This window comes from Genypterus blacodes, unplaced genomic scaffold (assembly GCF_046128005.1).
Source record: "Genypterus blacodes isolate CSIRO-AG114 ecotype Tasmania unplaced genomic scaffold, CSIRO-AGI_Gbla_v1 ptg000146l_1, whole genome shotgun sequence".
Classification (NCBI taxonomy): Eukaryota; Metazoa; Chordata; class Actinopteri; order Ophidiiformes; family Ophidiidae; genus Genypterus; species Genypterus blacodes.
Genome location: NW_027466948.1, coordinates 17,501 through 36,222, shown reverse-complemented (window position 1 = coordinate 36,222; position 18,722 = coordinate 17,501). Strand labels below are relative to the sequence as shown.

The window sequence follows — 18,722 nt, the reverse complement described above, 5'->3', positions numbered from 1 at the left end:
CCATATGGGGACCTGAACCGACGACCCTCCGGCCCCAGCAGTTTGAGTGCCGACTTGCGGGGTATGGTTTGTCCTGTGCCTTTTTACACAATGTGTGTATAATGGGGATGTGCTGGAGGCAGATGCTGATGTTAACCCCCACCTCCCTATGAGCCACTGCCACAGAATGAGAGCATACAGAGCGCAAACACCATTAGTTGCGCTCACATCTTAAGCCAGTAGATGGAAGCATTGACAAAGACAGAAGGCAGCAGATTCTAAATGGGGAGAACTTCCATCTGTGCTGAAATGCACACACACATGCACACACTCACACTCACATGGAAACAGTTATGGATGTTACCTTATATCCCTCCTGAAGGTCAGAGGGTCTTGTGGTTAGGGTTTGGCATCCATGGAATTGCGCCTTTTCGTGTATCTTCTGTTTTCCATGTTTTTTAAAGTTTAATTATGACTTCATTTAATCTTCTTCAATAATTTAATTTTAATGAATGAATTTGTGATTCACCCTCTTATTTTAATATCTCACTTCATCATATATCACATATCATCTTCAATGTTAAATATTCTAAATCTGAGGAACCTTATGGCTGATGAAGAGCCACCACAGTTTCTGACTCCCAAATCAAATCAATTAATCAATCAGGCGTTCCCAGGCCAGATGAGATATATAATCCCTCTGCCTCGGGGTCTCCTCCCAGCAGGGCGTACCTGGAACACCTCCAAAGGGTGGCGCCAAGGGGGCATCCGGATCAGATACCCACCACGCCACCCTTCGGAGAAAACTCATTTCGGTCGCTTGTATCCACGATCTCGTTCCTTCGGTCACTACCCAAAGCTCATGCCCATGAGTTGGCACGTAGACCGACCGGTAAATCAAAAGCTTTGCCTTCAGGCTTAGCTCCCTCTTCACCACGACGGTCCGGTACATGCCTGCATTTCTGCGGACACCGCACCAATCTGCCTGTCGATGTCACTCTCCATTTTTCCCATTTTTCCCTCACTCTTAAACAACATCCCAAGAAACTGATCCACTGTTTTCCGGCAGAGCACCATGGCCTAGGACTAGGAGGTGCTGGCTCTCATCCCTGCCGCTTCACACTCAGCTGCAAACCGACCCAGTGCGTGCCAGAGGTCACGTTCCGATGGAGCCAACAGAACCACGCAACCTCTGCAGAAAGCAGAGACACAATTCTGAGGCTCCCAAAGCGAACACTCTCCTCACCATGGCTCCGCCTCAGGATCCTGTCCATGAATATCACAAACAGGATCGGTGACAAGGGGCAGCCCTGGCAAAGTCCAACACCCAGCGGAGACATGTCTGACTTTGTGCCAAGAATACGGACACAGCTCCTACTTTGGTTGTACAAGGCCCCGGTACCCCATACTCCCGCAGTACCCCCCACAGAATGCCCAGGAGGACACATGTAGACTGGAAGAGCGAACTCCCAGGACCGCCACAGCAACTCCGCCAGGGTAAAGAGCTGGTCCACTGCTCCACTGCTCCACGGGCTGGACGGAACCCACATTGTTCCTCCTGAATCCGAGGTTCAACAAACGGTCGGCGCTTTCTTTCCAGCACCCTAGAATAGGCTTCCCAGGTAGGCTGAGAAGTGTGATTCTACGATCATTTGAGCACACTCTCTGGCCCCCTTTTTTGAAAATGGGAACCACCACCCCGGTCTGCCAATCCACACGCACTGTCCCCGGCCTCCATGTGACACTGAAGAGCCAAGACAGCCCTACAATGTCCTGAGCCTTCAGCATCTCAGGGCAGATCTCATCCACACCCGGTGCCTTGTCGCTGCAAAGCTTCTCAACTTATATGGATGAAAATCCCCCTAAGCCTTCAGACTCTGCTTCCTCCACGGAGTGTATGTGGGTCGGGTTCAGGAGCTCCTCAAAGTGCTCGACAACCTCCTCCTCCTGTGTTTGTTATTTATCTTATCTATTTTTTTCATGTGGCAGGGACCACACAAATAGAGTTCTTATTTGAAGCCATTATGCCAGGAAAGGCATAATCTATCTGTGTAATGTGTTTAAAATGGTCATTAGTATCATCACTTATAGAAGTAGTAGTCGTAGTAGCAGTAGTACAAGTAGTATGATTGTCTAATCCCTAACTGATTCAGAACTAGTCAAGTCAACTTTATTTATATAGCCCAATATCAAATACAATGTCTCAATGGGCTTTATATATATATTATAATATTATATATATATATATATATTAATATTATATATTTTATAGGCCAGAGGAAGATTCCCGCCCAAAGCTCTCTAGGAAGAGGTGGGAAAAACTCCTATGAAAAAGTAAAGAAAGTATAGGCGTAGGTATGGCAGCAGCAGTCTCTGCTCTGCACCTCCCTGAAAATGTAATTTGTGATGACAGAATGCAACAACAATGTCTGGTACACTCTATGCTTTCACATTTCCTCCAACCTATGATTTTGCAGACATTTTATATGAATGGTCTGTCCCTTGAAATTTAATAACTCCATCTTCAACAGGCTCTGCTTGGTGTCAGTCGCCATTGCTCAAGTTTCTTCTTTTGCTTTATTTTGCGGTCAGGGCTTCAAACTCATCACCTTACTTTGTCTTCCCAATGACAGAGCAGAAATATGCAAAACCTGTCAAACTGGATGAAGAGCTGCTGCCGGTGTGGTGTTAAGGCAGCCTTTGTGTGCCCCTCACCTATAGCTGCATTTAAAGTGGGTGTTGCTAATTACTAGTGGGTATGGCTGCAAACAAAGCATTCATGACAATTGGATCAGGATGAGGAGGGAACAAATGTCATGTCACCTCTGCTTTATATAGAGCTGTTCAGTCCCAGAGCATCCAATCGCCACAAACATGGATGAAGAAAATAATCTGCCTCAGTAAGTCAGAAATTTACACTACATTAGAAGTTAACTGAATAGAAATTCATTGGAATCCAAGTGCAGCTTATTCATTTATTAATAATTGAAGTGATTTGGAACCATTGATTAGCCATGAATTGAAAATTTCATTGCTTTCCTACAATGTTTCAGAAATAAATGTTTTTAAGTTTGTTTTTTCTATTGAAGACATTTTTTACTATTTTAAAAATAAATATTTTTTGTGACATGTGACAAGGGCTGTAGAAATCCATTATGTAGAACAGATTGTAACACAAAATAATTGCATATTTTTTTATAATAATGTATATAATGTCATCTTTATGTGTTTTTTTGTTGAATTTTTTTCTTCCTCTTTCCATCTTCCTCCTAACAGGAGGCCGTGGAATACGTGCCGAGAGGTCCCAATAATTAAAGATGAAAGGACACCCTGGAAAATGATCAAATTACTTAAGATCATCGCTCTGTGTCTGGTTTTCCTGCTGGTGTTCGGATTGGCTCTATGCAGCAAGGTAAAGGATTGACTTTCCTACATTTTCTGTAAAGAAATGGCTGAAATGACCCTTTACTTTGCTGTATGATCAAAAGTATCTTCAGCAAAGACGATAGGAGGCAGCCACCAACTCTGTGTTTATGTCAGCTTCATACCAGTTAGGATGTTAGAATACTGACTTTATTTTGATTGTTTTAACCTTCTTGAGCACAAACTAGAAAACAAAGTGGAAAAAATCAGCCAGGAGAAATAACAACGTCACAAAACAAAACCGGGAAAACATTACGTTACCTGTTAAAGAAACAACCAAGAAAGAGGAAAATTTAGGTTATTTTTTTGAAAATTAATAATAAAAACTACTGTTAACTATAAATGAAACTTTAAAATGTATTTACACCATTTAGTTGTAGGCTCGAACAAATTGACCTGGCAAATATGATCATTGTGTTGAGTAAATCATTTTTAACAATGTATCTTTTAAGAAAGAATAAAGGAGTCTGCACTCTAGTTTCAAGTGTTTTTACACTTCACAAACATTAGTTACATAGAAAGGTGGGAATATTTGTCCTGTCTCAGAATATGTCATCTTTTAAACATGTGTAGTTGTTCCAGATTGGAGTTGCAGCCTTTTTCTGCTTGAACAACGACTCAGCTGTCTTTGCCCTTCTCTGATTCAGACCTCTTTCCTTCTGCTGATCACTCTGGCCCACGATGACACCAAGACCATCCCAAAGACCCTCAAACCTGTTGCTCTGCTGTGTATCGCCTGCGCGCTCGTTTCGTCCAGTGTACTCCTTTTTCTCAAGAGCCTCTGGAAGGCGTGCTATAAAACATCAAAACTACCATCAAGGAGAAGTGCAGCAGTGGTGAGAATGCATCTGACAACACTGTCTGACTGGTGTGACTAATAACACCACTGAGTGAAAACAAAATCATTACATGTTGTTTGTTGAAGGATTTAGGTAATTTCCTTCTCTAATATGTTGTCCTTCTCTGCTTTCTTGTGTCTCCAGGTTCTGACCTTTGAGTTCCTGGTCTCTCTGGGGGCAGCAGTTCTCACCATAGTGGCAATGCCACAGCTGGACATTGTGACCAACGTGACAATACTCAACAGCGTAGCAATCCTCTCCACCGTGTTGCAGATGGTTGCACAAAGCATTGCCAGAGAAAGGAACCGCTTTGTGGTGCCATCCATCGCTGCCTTCGTCCTCATCCTGCTCGGTTACGCCCTGTTTGTTGTCTTATACGTTCTGAAGGACATCAGTAATGGCAAGATGGCACTTAGGGTGGGCCTGGCTGTGGCTGGGTGTTTCTTGGTTTCCTTCAACTGGTATGAGAACTACTTGAGGCTGATCAGTGAGAACAGAGGCACCGGCTTCCTTGTGGACTTGTGTACTGACTTGAGGCAGTGCCAGAACGTTCTCCACATCATGTCCAGCCTGACCAGGATCGTGGTGACTGCCTGTGTGGTCGGAGCCTACGTCCCTCTGTCAAAAATGGACTGGGGCTCAGTGACCACCGTGCCTAGCTTCGAGACGAAGACTATAGTCATCATCATCGGGGTCCAGCTGATCTCTTCAGCTCTCTGTGAATGGTTCGTGGTAGCAGCCTGCAAGATGCACGCCATGCGCCGATGCTTCCTTCTTCCTCTGTACTTGGCCTCTCTGGCTGTGATGGCTCTGCTGATCGTCCCTGTTATAGTTTACTATCATGACTTCAGGGCAAACATGAATGGGACTGACAGCGTTAACTTCACTGGCTACTGTGCTGAAGCTGTGTATGGCAGAAACCAAAGCAGAAGTGGCAATGTGTTCCCACATCTGGTTTTGGATGTTACACAAACGCTGTGCTTCCTGGATCTGTCCAAGGCAACAGACATCGGTCTCCTTGCAGGTAATATGCTGGACCATATTATACCAATACCATTTGAAATAAATCCCTAAATGCAGGACGGTAACATAATGTTCAAGTTGTTTGTGTCTGAAATACCGGCTAGCAACATTTCTCTGTTGCTACTCTTTTTACAGTCATGATCACTTCACCGCAAGGTAAAGGTACTTTATGGTACTACTCATTGTTTTCTATTAATCTTGCCTTAGGTTTAGCGGTGGCCTGGTGGCTTGGACTTGTGATGGCCACTCTCCACCTCTGGTTCTTCAAGCTGCATCGCATACAGAGAACTCAAGACCTGTTCATCAGGAGGCTGTATGAGGGGGCCTTCATAGAGCAGTCTCTGCTCCTCAACACTCGCTTTGATGTTCTCTCCAAGGAGAAGCGGAATTTGTAAGTGTGGAACTCACAAGAAGAGAAAACTCTTATATACATTATATTGTATAGGGCTGTCTGTTGTACTGTCCGTTCTATGAACATAACTCTATCTCTCAAATGTTGTTTCAAGTGTCAGGACAATCGACCCAGCATACATTTATCTATGTGCAACCATGTGGCACGAGACCTATGAGGAGATGATAAACATAATCATCTCAATATTCCGGTGAGTTATACAGATGCCTTTTTGGGAGGAAAATTCCAAAGACTGTAATTTTGCTCTTCATCCTTTTCATCAATCTTCAACATGATCATTCTTGTGAACATTCCAGACTGGACAAGTACAGACCAAAGAAGGATCCAAAGCACAATGATTTCTCCTTTGAGGCCCACATCTACTTTGATGATGCGTTCTTAGATGTAGAAGGAAGTCGTGGTCGCCATGTCAACGAATATGCGAGGAGCCTTGTGCATATTATCAGTGAAGTTTACAGGTAAACCTTGCAGATGGAATACAACTTAGGATAAGTTTAAATGCTGGCAAGTGAAAGAGACACAAAAGGAGAAAGTGGATCTTGAAGAAAATCGTTTTCAACTTAACTGTGGTCTCTTATCCTCCGTCCTCAGTATCTTCAAAAACATTGATGCAAAGTTGTTCAGGAAGGAGCAGGAAATCCCTGAGCAGAGGCTGGTGACCACCCCGTACGGAGGTCGCCTGGTGGTCATCATGCCTCACGGAAATCACCTTGTGGTTCATTTCAAGGACAAAGATCTCATCCGCCACAAGAAGAGGTGGTCCCAGGTCAGAAATACAAGACACCACTGCATGAATTTAGGCACAAACAAAAAGATAGCATTGTGCAACAGTCATAGGGCCGTGTGTATCACTAGAAACTGGGGCATTTCAGAGAATTCCTTGCCAAAACTGGCATTTTCCCCACACATGCACACATTCCTTCATTGTGTTTTGTTATCTTTCAGGTCATGTACTTGTACTATCTTCTGGGCTGGAAACTGATGAACAAATATTATGCTCCTTGGGCTAAGAGGGAGAATGAGTCCCGGCTGAAGGAAGAAGTGAAGGTGAGGAGGAGGAATTGAACAAACAAAGGCAAACGCAGGTCACAGGCATGTGTGTGTACATGCAACCCAGCACGATCATACACTGCATCTCCATGCATGCTATTGTACGCCATGTATGAATTGTCTATTTTGTCTGTCAAATGCTACAAAATAGGATGAAACATCCATTTCAGCTTGGCGTTTCTATATTGGATTATGAAAATTGACTTGTAATGGCATCGATGTAAACAGCTAAATGTTCCTTCTCCTCCAGACAGAGAAGCAAAACACCTATCTCCTGGCTTTAGACGGCGACACAGACTTCCAGCCGGCTGCTGTGATGCTGCTCATCGATCGCCTGAAAATGTACCCTCGTGTTGGTGCAGCTTGTGGGAGGATTCACCCCACTGGTGCAGGTTGGTTTAGTGACAAAGAAATCTGTTTTATCATTTGAATGAACCAAGACTGGTCAAATCAGCCAACTGTTGCTGAAACATTTAATTTCCCTGGCAGGACCTGTAGTTTGGTTCCAGAAGTTTGAATACGCTATTAGCCATTGGCTTCACAAGACAGCAGAGCACGTGTTCGGCTGCGTGCTGTGCAGCCCCGGCTGCTTCAGCCTATTCAGAGCAGAGGCGCTTATGGACGACAATGTGATGAGGAGATACACCACCAAGGCCACTGAGGCCAGCCACCACATCCAGTACGATCAAGGTAACTTCAAACCTCTCTGCACGACCCTGCAAGAGTTTGAATGATAGAGGTTTCAAGTTTTTAATAAACTTCCAAAAGTGCACATACAGACACTTCAGCAGCTGAATGGCTTCTTCACACTTCATGCAAGTATAGGTGTACATCAGTATGGTCCATTTGTATGCACATAAAGTTATTCAACAAATGCTCACTTAAATAAAATGCTTCAACTTTACAGTATTAACTCCCTACATAATGTTGAGAGCAGGATTCCAATAGATTAGTAGTATTTTATCAACTCAACTTTGGAAATATGTTCATGCACTTAAATAGTTGGCACAACAGCAAAGAACGAGGTGCCTAACAAAATTTGTTGATGTATCTTAAAAGCTCTCCTCTTGACTAAACTGTTCCCACCAACTTCATTCCATGAAATTTTGAGGAGGAACATTTTGTCTGTGTGAAGATTGGTTTTAAATGAGTTGTGGTAATAAGACTTTTGTGCAGTGGGTGGACTACATTGACTCAGTCCATGGCTTTGTCTTGTGTAGTAAGTTCCCCTCCTCTCTCCATAGGTGAGGACCGCTGGCTTTGTACACTGCTGTTAAAACAAGGATGGAGGGTCGAGTACAACGCAGCATCTGACGCCTACACCCAAGCCCCGGAGGACTTCAAAGAACTCTACAACCAGGTGAGAGCACAGCTGATCAGTACAGTGTTCTGTAATGTACCTCAGATCAGATCAAAGTACATTTACAGTAAATACAACTGTCATGACGCCTATACATCTGATAATTTGAAAGTTTGCTCTGAAGCCACAGACGTTGACATATTTCTGCCTCCAATGCAGCACAGCCTGAATATAAGTTAATGTATTTTAATATAAACGTCTTCTCATCAGCGTCGGCGCTGGGGACCGTCCACGATGGCCAACGTTATGGATTTGCTTAGCTCTATTGCCACGCTTTCCCACAAGAACCCATCCATGTCCAAACCCTACATGTTCTACCAGCTCTTTGCCATCATCTCTTCTATTCTGGGACCGTCGACCATCATCTTTTTGACTGCAGGTTAGCTTTATTGAGTGTGTGAGATTGATAGTGTTGCATCATTTTGCAAGTCGATATATAGATTGGAGAGTTTGTAAAAGCTGCCTTGTTTTTGTTTTGTCTCACTTTCAGGGAGTTTTTCGTTCCTGTTAAATCTTGAACCCAGCCACGGCTTGATCGTGGCCCTCATACCTCCGGTGATCTTCCTTATCATTTGCTTCAAGCTGAAGTCAGACACACAGATCGTTGTCGCAGCAATCTTGAGTACCGCATACGCATTCCTCATGCTGGTGGTGATACTGGCCATTATAGGTAAGTGAGCGTGTACAGCTGACACATGATTTAAGAGACATGTCTTACATGTATCTGTATACATAATTGATTCATCAATGTATCCTCCATTAGGCTCCATGGTGAAGGACCAGACCATCCTGACTCCTAGCAGCATTTTCATCGTCGCCATGGCTGTTATCTATATTGTCACAGCAATAATGCATCCTCAGGAGACCCACCTGGTGTTCTATGGCTTGCTCTACATCCTCTGCATCCCTAGCGCCTACCTCCTGCTGACTATTTACTCCATGGTCAACATGAACAATGTGTCCTGGGGCACCAGAGAGACGGCACGTCCCGCTGAGGCCAAGAAGGCTCCACAGTCTCGAACACAGAAAGGTACAGACAAGTTGAGACTCACACTGAAAAAGAAAGAAAATTGGACAGTAGCACAAAAGAGTAGACAAAGAGCTGGGGTACAGTAGATCATTACATTCATATTACATCCAGATAACAGGGGACTCTCAGGTGAAGTACAGATTTGGTCTTATTCTCTGTTCTCTGTCCGTCTGTAAACAAAGGGTTGACCTGACGTTGATTCATTCCTCACAGTTAAGAGCAAGTGCGCCCAACTTTTCTCCTGGGTCAAATGTTGCAAGAAATCCAGGCGGAGGGTCGGATCGGAAACGGACGAGGCCCTGGAGAGTCTGATCCCTATGGAGGAAGATCTTGAACTTCTACCCCAAAATACAATTGTGGAGGATGGGAGGAACTCTGAGGAAGAGCAGAGGTACTGGATGTTCTCAAGGTGGAACAGTGATTGGAGCGGTGGGATATCATCATAAAGTGTGAGATTGTATGAACACCTTTCTTACTTTATTACAGGCAAGACCTTCCTTCCACCTGTCCTGAACAGTGTAAGTCTTAAACTGTCCCATTCAATATCTGTCAGAATGTCTTCTCTTGTCTGGTGTCTGACCCTGTTCTCTCCTCCTCTCTGTCCAGGCTGGGTCTCACAACTGCAGACAGCTTTCAGCGACTTGCACCTGCCTGAAGAACCACTTGATGAGGTGCGTATGTCTCACATTATCACTTTAGCAGAGCTCTCATGTGACTTGGCACCACAGTTGTTAGATTAGAACAGAGTGGCTAGTAGCCATATAATAAGCCAGATAACGTCCTGTCAGCAGGTGATTATTGTGGAATAAACATTATGTTGTCCTTTACATGGTAGCTGTAATGGTTGTTTATTTATCTTATAAGCGTAGAAACTGTGTAAGCATCTTTAACTTGATTTAACTCTGACTGGGTCATTTTCTGCTCCTCATCACAGGAGGAGGCGCAGTTCTTCAGAGAACTGCAGAAAGAATACCTGCAGCCTGTGTCCTCCCAGAACAAAGCAGAACAACAAGAGCAACAGAAGAAAATGGCAGAAGACCTCCGACACCTGAGAAACAAAGTGAGCGAGGCCTGAGCGCCCCCACAGACCCAGACGGTCCAGGTTTTCCTCTTTCTTACGTTCATCTTGTCCTCTGCCGTAGATAAACTTTGCCTTCTTCATGATAAACGCTGTGTGGATGGTGGTGACCTTCACCCTCCAGTCCTTCCACATGTACCTCACCATCAAGATCCCCAAAGTAGACGTCGACCTCAACCACTCAGATGAATACATCTCCATTGACCCTGTAGCCTTAATGTTCATCCTGGGTTTTGCCCTGTCAGTGGTAATCCAGTTCTTTGGGATGTTGTACCACAGGTAACCACACACGCACCATCAAAAACTTTGACCTCTTTCTTTTGTCATGTTCTTTGTTTGTTTTGTTTCAATTGTTTTTAATCGACCTTTGACTTTGTGCAGGATTTTGACTCTGGTCCATTACGTTGCCTTCCTGGACACAGATGCCAAGAACAGAAAACAGCCAAACAAAAAGGTACAGCTGCTAATACTCCTGCTCCTTCTTTTCTAATGGCTAGTTTTTTTTTGCAATATTTGAGGGTTGTTTTATTTTACTGTTTCCATTGTCTTTTTTAAAATCACAATGATGCTAACAGCATTTTGTAAATGGTGTGGCTGCTAATAGTTGCTAATCCTCCTTTACCCCTGTGTAGTTTCTAGAGATGAGCACGATAGATGAAGTCAGTGAGGCAGGGGACAGCGAGGAGGAAGAGAGCGAGCTGGAAGACAGAGACGACTTTCTGTTCCCGCCGCTGTACAGGTTAAAAATGGATAGTGAAACCAGTCTGTGAACCCGATCTCCAACAAAAAGTCATAACAGCTAATTTAATTAATCTAAAGTATATGTGAGACTTGGAGTAAACACTTTTTCTCTGGGATATTTAATATTTTAGTGGAGTGACGTTTATTTTTAAAGGAGAAAACTAATTCCTTTATGCAAATATCAACTTACATCAGAGACAGGAATGTGGATGAGGAAGACAATAGAGCTTTTGTTTGTCTGTGGTCTGGGTGTGTTAGGGTGTGTTGATCATAATAACACAACATGTCATGTTAGGATCATCATAATAATAATCACTTGTCATGGCTTCCCAATTGAGCACTTAGACATAAACCACATCAAAAACAACCAAACATATATTTAAAATGTATTGACATTGTTTTTAATGAAAAACATTTTTTTGGTATCTACAGTATACTGTACTAATTAAAAAGAATCGGAGAATTAAAAGAATTAAGTAAGGGATCAGATTTTGTCACTAGGTGGTTATGATGGAATCAACAGAGTGATCAGGACAGAGAGGCTCAGAGAGGCCCTTACAGTTCAACTTACACTGCACCTTTCCATTAATTGTGAAATATGACATCATAAGCTGACATGTCCTCTTGTCGACGACAGGCAGGCAATGCTAAGAATTCAAACAGGCGTGTGTGTGTGTGTGTGTGTGTGTGTGTGTGTGTGTGTCACAATAGCTTTGCCAATTGGCACGAGAACATTTAATTATATTGTACTGCTCACACACTACACACCCATGGATGTTTCAAAAGACTATGAGAAACAAAGCGATATGCAAATACAATTAATTTCATGCTATGTACCGAAACAAATCAACAAACAGTGAACTGATGACTCAATTATAAAGACTTACAATGACGTCAGCCACATGCGTGCGTGCTGACTTGGACCAGAAACAGAGCTGCATTACACTCATTTTAAAGTCTCTGCACTGGCTACTTGTTTGTTTCAGAATTGATTTTAAAATCCTTTGATTAGTTAATAAAGTTCCTATTTACCTCTACAACCCCTTCTTCTGGTCTTCTGGTCGTGGCCTTTTTTTTTTGCAATTTGTTTTTATTGAAGCAAACATTGTACATGACATTGTGCATATAGTCCAGGCAAAGTAGCGTTTTACGACAGACTAATTGTAAAATAATTTTTTGCAGCTTAGATCATTTCTATGAGGTGTCCAGAACAACATACTAAAAGTCCTAAGAAATCCTAGTTGAGGAAATATGTTTAATTCTCATCAATCCGAGATGTGTGCCAGTCAGGCCAGACAACAATACACCCCAATGGGGCTATTTTTTTCCTTTACTCCTATCAAAATGAAACTTTACACAATGAAAGTACCCATGAAAAGTAACATTTTTTGTATTACAAGTTTCTTTGAAAATGAATTTTAATATGCAAATGAGCTATACACTAATCGAATATGCCCAAAATACACCCAAATAGGCTTAATTTTTTCCTTTACTCCTACCACAATAAATGTGTGCCTGGCTTGGTAGTACCTGCCAGGGGTATAACCCCCGCCGGTCTAGTCTTCAGGGTCACGGAGGCACACAAGCCTCCCCACCACGACAAGGTAGCAACAACAGGGGAGGTTTTTTTTTGTGTTTTTTATTTTATTTAATTTTTTTTGTTTTTCTTTTTAAAGTTTTTTTTAATGTTTTTTTTTTTTTTAATCCAGCCTGGATCCTCAACCCCTTCTCTGTGGCTCTGCGTTCTGGCACCCCCTATGTCAGTTCCTTGTTTGTTCTTTGCTTAGTTGTTCCCCTCTGGGTCATATTCATCTGATAAATCAGGCAACTGTGAGTTTGTGCAGCTAGTACCACGACATTCTCCACAAATGGCAGTGAAAGGGACTCCATGTTTTTTGCATGTGCATCTCTTTGTGCTGCAGTCTTTCCTGCAACTACAGCGGACTACATCTAGTATTTCTGGTGGTGCCGCAGGCTGATCCGTCATTATTGGCATAAATCTACCATCCAAAACACACCACCCCCAGTTTTTTGGGTCCATACGTTCACTTCCCCCTTTCCACTCCAGTATTTGGTAAAAGACCCGAAGACTATGGAACTTTGCAGCTGTTGACGTTGGAGGGAGAGTTTGAGGTTCCACTGGAGATGAGTTCTGAGTTACTTTATCACAGAATCGCCAGTATCTCAGCATATCCAGCGATTCATCTTTTCACCCCCCATACAGTGATACTAAAGCTTTTTCACCTGCTGCAATGATGATGCCTTTTCCCACATTTTCCTGTGACTGGCTGAACACCTTAGCTTGTTCGAGAAAGCTAGTATCATTCTTCTTCTTTTTCAGTGTCATTCCCTTTCCGATGCCAAATAGACGAGACGTAGAATCACAGCCTAAAATGGCATGGATAAAGAGGAGATTGTCCCACACCTTGGGACCAAGTAACTCCTTCGTCTGCTTTATGCACCATATCCGTCTTGTTTTTGTTTCTTTCTTTGGTTCTGGTGCCAGAAACAGCTCCTGTGCATTCAGATCAACATGATACAACGTCGCTTTGGATAAAAGCGTCTGCTAAATGACCGTAATGTAATGTAATGTAATTAGCTACAGTACTAACAAGTCTGTGTCATTACCTACTAAGACTGTGTCTTTTGTTCTGGCAGAGGCAATGGCAGTTTGGACAATGAGCACATCTGCATCGTGCTTTGCATGGTCTGTGATACACCCAGCCCTCTCAAGTTTATCACTGAGATAAACCAAGAACAGTTGTTTGTTTTCCTTATTGTTAAGGAAATGGTCTTTTTTGGATTGGATGATCATGTCACCAGAGAAGTGTACAGTCACACCGGGAGTAACACCTGTTCGACGCAGTTGAGTCTTTTATTGTTGGTTCTTCTTTGTAGCCATCAAAGACTATGACAGTAGCGGTACCATATTTCTGTGTGACATATCTGACATACATTTCACACACACTGTCATAAGTGGACCCTTGTGGCCATGGTAAACGATGTAGTAATGCACCCCCATCAAGGACATGCTGGACATCACTGCTGGGTTGTCTTTGCTGCTGCTCAATAGATTTCCAGAGGACATCGGCAAGAATTGCCTTGTTTGCCTGTAGGGGGAGGCACGATGATTCAAACAAAGCAGGCGGGTGACTGCAGAGTTCATACTTGAACAGTGATGGCAAATCTTCACAACGGTCTCTCACTGCTACAAGCCGCTGGAATAACAGCTGTGGATCCACTACCACTGTCTCTCCTTTGATCTTGACAGTTGATCTAGACGCAAGTGTCACTGCTTGGTCAGGTTTCCTGAAGGTGAATTCCTCCACTGGTTTCCCTACCATAGACTCCAAAATCTTGCACCCAATTTCCCTTGATTTCTCAACATTGACATATTCAGTTAGTGTGGAGTGTGCATATTCAAATTAATTTCAAGAGAAACTTGTAATACAAAAAAAGTTAATTTTCATGCATACTTTTACTATGTAAAGTTTTACTGTGGTAGGAGTAAAGGAAAAAATTAAGCCTATTTGGGTGTATTTTGGGCATATTCATTACATTACATTACATTACGAGCATTTAGCAGACGCTTTTATCCAAAGCGACTTACATTACATTACCACCCGAAAAAGTTACAGAGGGGGTAGCAATTGAGGGTTTGGTGCCTTGCTCAGGGGCACCTCGGCAGGGACTCGAAACCAGCAACCCTCCGGTTTCCAAGCGGAAGCTCTACCACTGAGCCACTCCCTCCCAATTCGATTAGTGTATAGCTCATTTGCATATTAAAATTCATTTTTAAAGAAACTTGTAATACAAAAAATGTTACTTTTCATGGGTACTTTCATTGTGTAAAGTTTCATTTTGATAGGAGTAAAGGAAAAAAATAGCCCCATTGGGGTGTATTGTTGTCTGGCCTGACTGGCACACATCTCGGATTGATGAGAATTAAACACACTTCCTCAACTAGGATTTCTTAGGACTTTTAGTATGTTGTTCTGGACACCTCATAGAAATGATCTAAGCTGAAAGAAATTCTGTTACAATTAGTTCTATTTTTGGCTCCAAAATGAGTTACTTTGCCTAGACTAAGACAGTTGTAGGATATTTTGGAGATCATTTTTTTATATAGAAAGAGGAGAGAGATAGAGAGAAGCAAGGAAGGTTGTATTATCACTACTATTGTTGTTAAACTTTATACATAGACTCTGAGGTAGAGTACAAGTAGTATGGAATTGCAATGATGTCACTGGTCGTGGTCTTTTAATTATCAGAAAAAAGACCCACTTGGAGGCTCTGGTCCATGTTTTCATTCTCTCACTCACTCTTTTTCCACTGTGTAGATTATCTTTATTTAATATAATTGGGTATTTTTACAGTTTGAGTTACATTTAGTATGTAATTTGTATAGAAAGTGCTTTACAAATGTAAAGTCTGGTTGATTGAGTGATTGAAAGAGTAGCTTCCCCTGAAGTTATCAGTAAATATGAACTTAATAACAACATAGATAGAATACAGACTGAGATTTCATGATTTAAAAACAATTTGTTGTGCAAGTGGATGTTAAAATTGAAATGAAGATAAATTACAAAAAGATTATATTGGAGATGAAACATGATATCTTTGCAATTACATCAAAGCTTACCAGAAAACGCTATTACAATAAAATGATATTTAATTATATATATATATTTCTAGGAAACAAATGATTATTAAAGAATTATGTCTAAAATTGAGAATTTTCCAAAATGAATACTTCTATATTTCAAAATTGGTTCTGTATTTGTGTTTGTGAAGATTCGTCCCATTTCAGTTCGGTTTGTCCTGATATGCAGCAGAGCAGAAATGCCATAAAACAAACTAAAACATAAGCACAGTGTAGTTCACCGTCTGATCGGTAAGCTCAGCGCCTCACAGGTCTGTGGTGCACGCAGGTCTCTGCATTATGAGCTGGTTGCAAAGAAGAATCACTGCTAGTTGATGAGCGTTGCACTTTTACTCCCCTCACGTGTTTGAGTAAAAGCTGTAAATGTTCACTGTCACCACTCTTTAGAGATGAGAGATTTGTATGGCAGAACAATTGACCAAATGAGAAATCCTCTTTGTGGCCAGGTTTTAGTTTTGATATTCGGTGACCCTTCACCACAAAGTGTGAGATGACTCAAAGTCATAGCTGCATTTCCTTTAATAGTCTCACTTCCCTCTGCCTTCATATCCGTCCAGCCTCACACTGAGAAGTTAAACGTACAATCAGTACATCTATAGAAACACACTTAGAGGCTTCATTTGTTTGAACTGTGTCCATTTATAGATCAATTACAAGCACAAGGTCAAAGTCAGTTTCTCAACCGGAGATCAGTGAAAAGTCTACAAACGTTCAACACAAGAAGATGTGTGTCTTGAAGGTGGGAAGTTACTGTAAAATGTAGCAGTTACAGTCCCATTAAAAGTTTAAAGGTGCATTTTGGAAACAGCAAGAGAGCCTCAAACATTGGCTACCATTGCTGCCACCCGAACGTTACCGTGTGTCGCACCAGCAGAGCCTAGACTGTCATCCGGTGTGCCACCGACTGAACGGGTGCTCTGTCCGTCTCCGTCCTCAGCCAGAGCTCGGGTGTAAACCCCCGCCAGACTCTGTCTGCACCTCCCCCTCACATCCACACCCATGCAGAAATACAGCAGCGGGTTCACACAGCTGTTTAAGTAGGCAATGCCCTTCGCCAGAGGGTGCCAGATTTTCACCACTTTGTTGTTTTTGTCCACCATCTTCACCAGCAGGAGGCAGTGGTACGGCCCCCAACACAGGAAGAATGCAATAACCAGTGATGCTAATATACGTAAGGGGCGGGACTTCCTTGAAAGGCGGGTACGTCGGATTCCAAGGCCTGCCAGAATGTAACAGATGAGGATCACCATGAAAGGCAACAGGAAGCCACATAGGAAGCGGATGGTGTAGAGAGCCAGTTTGGTGGTGACGTTTCCATTCGTTGACTCTTTCACCTCCAGGGAGCACTTACTCAGGTTGTCCTTTCCAAGGTAAACTTGGCGGTAGACAAAATATGGAGAGCTGAAAACTGTTGCTACAGTCCAGGTGACCATGGCTACCCCCCTGGCAGCCCTCAAGGTGCGCCGGCGCCTGGTGAAGACGGGACACCAGACACACAAAGCTCGGTCCAGACTGATGACAGCTAACAGGAGGACGGAACAGAACATGTTGCCATATTTGAAGAAGCCACTGAACTTGCAGAGGAAGACGCCATAGGGCCAGTAGTCAAAGAATAGCTTCTTAAGCAGGGAGAGGGCTCGTGTGAAGCAGAATATCAGGTCTGCTATTGCCAGATTCACCAGCCAGATGTTGGTCACCTTGGGCTGAAGAGAAGAAGAAAGTTTCATCAATTTAAACATTGTGGTGTTTCAGTCCTGGCTGCATCTAATTGTCAATCAGATTTAACGTATTTATGTTTCTTGTAGTGAAGCCTGGTCCCTGCCCACAATCAGGCAAAGTCGATATCACAAAGCAGCTAATCGGCAAGATTCTTTCCTACAAAAGGGGGCGTGTCTGCACACATACTCATGTGTGCAGACACGCCTGTAGGAACAAGATGGAATGGTGTCCTGAGACATTCATGTCAAATGCACCTTACATAAAGCTGCATTTGATTTGTCTTCAGTGTCATTACTGTAACCTGTTGATTGAATATGTTAGACTAAGCATTATTCTCATCACTATTGCTTTACTTTCGATCCCAGCAGATTGAAACGTACGACAAAGCAGTAATAGAGACCCCCTAAAGAATCGGCAACAGGATCCTCGAGGTACAGTGATGCTATTTTCCATCTACTTGATTGGTCAAGAGGCAGAGTTTTATACTTCTGACTGACTAAGCTCTGTGTGCTGCTCTGGACCGAAGTTACCGTGGCAACAGAGAGGGAGGCAGTAGCTCAGTGGGTTGAGCTTCCGCTTGGGACCGGAGGGACGCCGGTTCGAGTCCCTGCCGAGGTGCCCCTGAGCAAGGCACCGAACCCTCAATTGCTCCCCCCCTCTGTAATGGGTGGTAATGTAAGTCGCTTCGGATAAAAGTGTCTGCCAAATGATCGTAATGGATCAGGAGTTAGTCATCTTCATGACGTCGAAAAATCACGTTTGAGTTGTGGCTTTGTAATACTCTGTTTTTTGTTTTGGTCAAATGTATCAATATTGAAAACAATGTACTTGATTTGTTTAGCATGGACCTAAATCAGATGCAGTGGACAGTGAGTACAATGAAAATTCTCTTTTCCTTATTATTCCAAATGATGCAACAAACAAAGAGCACATATCCACCTTGAGCTTGAAGCTAGCCACCCAGATCACCAATGAGTTCCCAGGGATCCCCAATACAACGGTCAGAGTGTAGAGGATGATGCCGACATTGGCCATGATAGCGTCAATGTCCACCGTGGTGGCCTCATTGGTCTTTGTTGATTGGAGAGCGAGCAGAGGGAGGGAGGTATTGGGAGACATCATGCAGCTAACATAAAGGAAACCATGAAATTAGCTAAATTACAATAACAATACAAGAATATCAACCATTCAGTCTTTAATTTCTACAGTAAGGCTTTAACAGTGATAACCTAATGTGGAGATCACCTCCTGTGTCTGTGTCACAGGTTACTTTGCTTACTTTATCCATAGCATTATGTGTAAGAAAACATTTTGTCTTTGGCATTTATCAATTGTCCTACAAGAATGATTATTATTAGAGAGGAACAGAGCAGTTCACTGTGACATGGTTGCTAAGACAGCCAGG

The 18,722-nt window shown here is 42.8% G+C and overlaps 2 protein-coding genes across 4 annotated transcripts in view; one reads left to right on the top strand and one right to left on the bottom strand.

Annotated features, from left to right (window-relative positions):
- Nucleotides 1-3,316: 3,316 nt before the first annotated feature.
- On the top strand, nucleotides 3,317-11,068 carry LOC143012386 (chitin synthase chs-2-like). Its single transcript, XM_076165483.1, has 21 exons — nucleotides 3,317-3,391; nucleotides 4,050-4,238; nucleotides 4,386-5,265; nucleotides 5,472-5,655; nucleotides 5,771-5,866; nucleotides 5,973-6,134; nucleotides 6,268-6,442; nucleotides 6,622-6,723; nucleotides 6,977-7,118; nucleotides 7,216-7,416; nucleotides 7,971-8,086; nucleotides 8,297-8,465; nucleotides 8,577-8,756; nucleotides 8,850-9,116; nucleotides 9,330-9,507; nucleotides 9,603-9,634; nucleotides 9,723-9,787; nucleotides 10,051-10,176; nucleotides 10,259-10,473; nucleotides 10,576-10,648; nucleotides 10,827-11,068. Exons 1-21 carry the CDS (start codon nucleotides 3,317-3,319, stop codon nucleotides 10,962-10,964), a joined length of 3,765 nt encoding a protein of 1,254 aa, XP_076021598.1. The 3' UTR covers nucleotides 10,965-11,068.
- A 3,309-nt stretch (nucleotides 11,069-14,377) lies between these two features.
- Nucleotides 14,378-18,722, bottom strand: part of LOC143012382 (fMet-Leu-Phe receptor-like) — a 6,684-nt gene continuing 2,339 nt past the window's right edge. For all 3 annotated transcript variants that reach the window (XM_076165473.1, XM_076165474.1, XM_076165472.1), the window contains 2 exons: nucleotides 18,257-18,443; nucleotides 14,378-17,301 (listed from right to left, as the gene is read on the bottom strand). In XM_076165473.1, the coding sequence (XP_076021588.1) occupies nucleotides 16,417-17,301; nucleotides 18,257-18,439 (1,068 nt within the window). In that variant the 5' untranslated portion in view covers nucleotides 18,440-18,443 and the 3' untranslated portion in view covers nucleotides 14,378-16,416. The remainder of the gene's footprint in view (nucleotides 17,302-18,256; nucleotides 18,444-18,722) is intronic.

Coding starts and splice junctions, on each gene's coding strand:
- LOC143012386 (XM_076165483.1), top strand. CDS start 3,317: ATGATCAAATTACTTAAGATCATCGCTCTGTGTCTGGTTTTCCTGCTG. Junction 6,443..6,621: donor ACAAGAAGAGGTGGTCCCAG/GTCAGAAATACA, acceptor GTTATCTTTCAG/GTCATGTACTTGTACTATCT. Junction 6,724..6,976: donor GGCTGAAGGAAGAAGTGAAG/GTGAGGAGGAGG, acceptor CTTCTCCTCCAG/ACAGAGAAGCAAAACACCTA.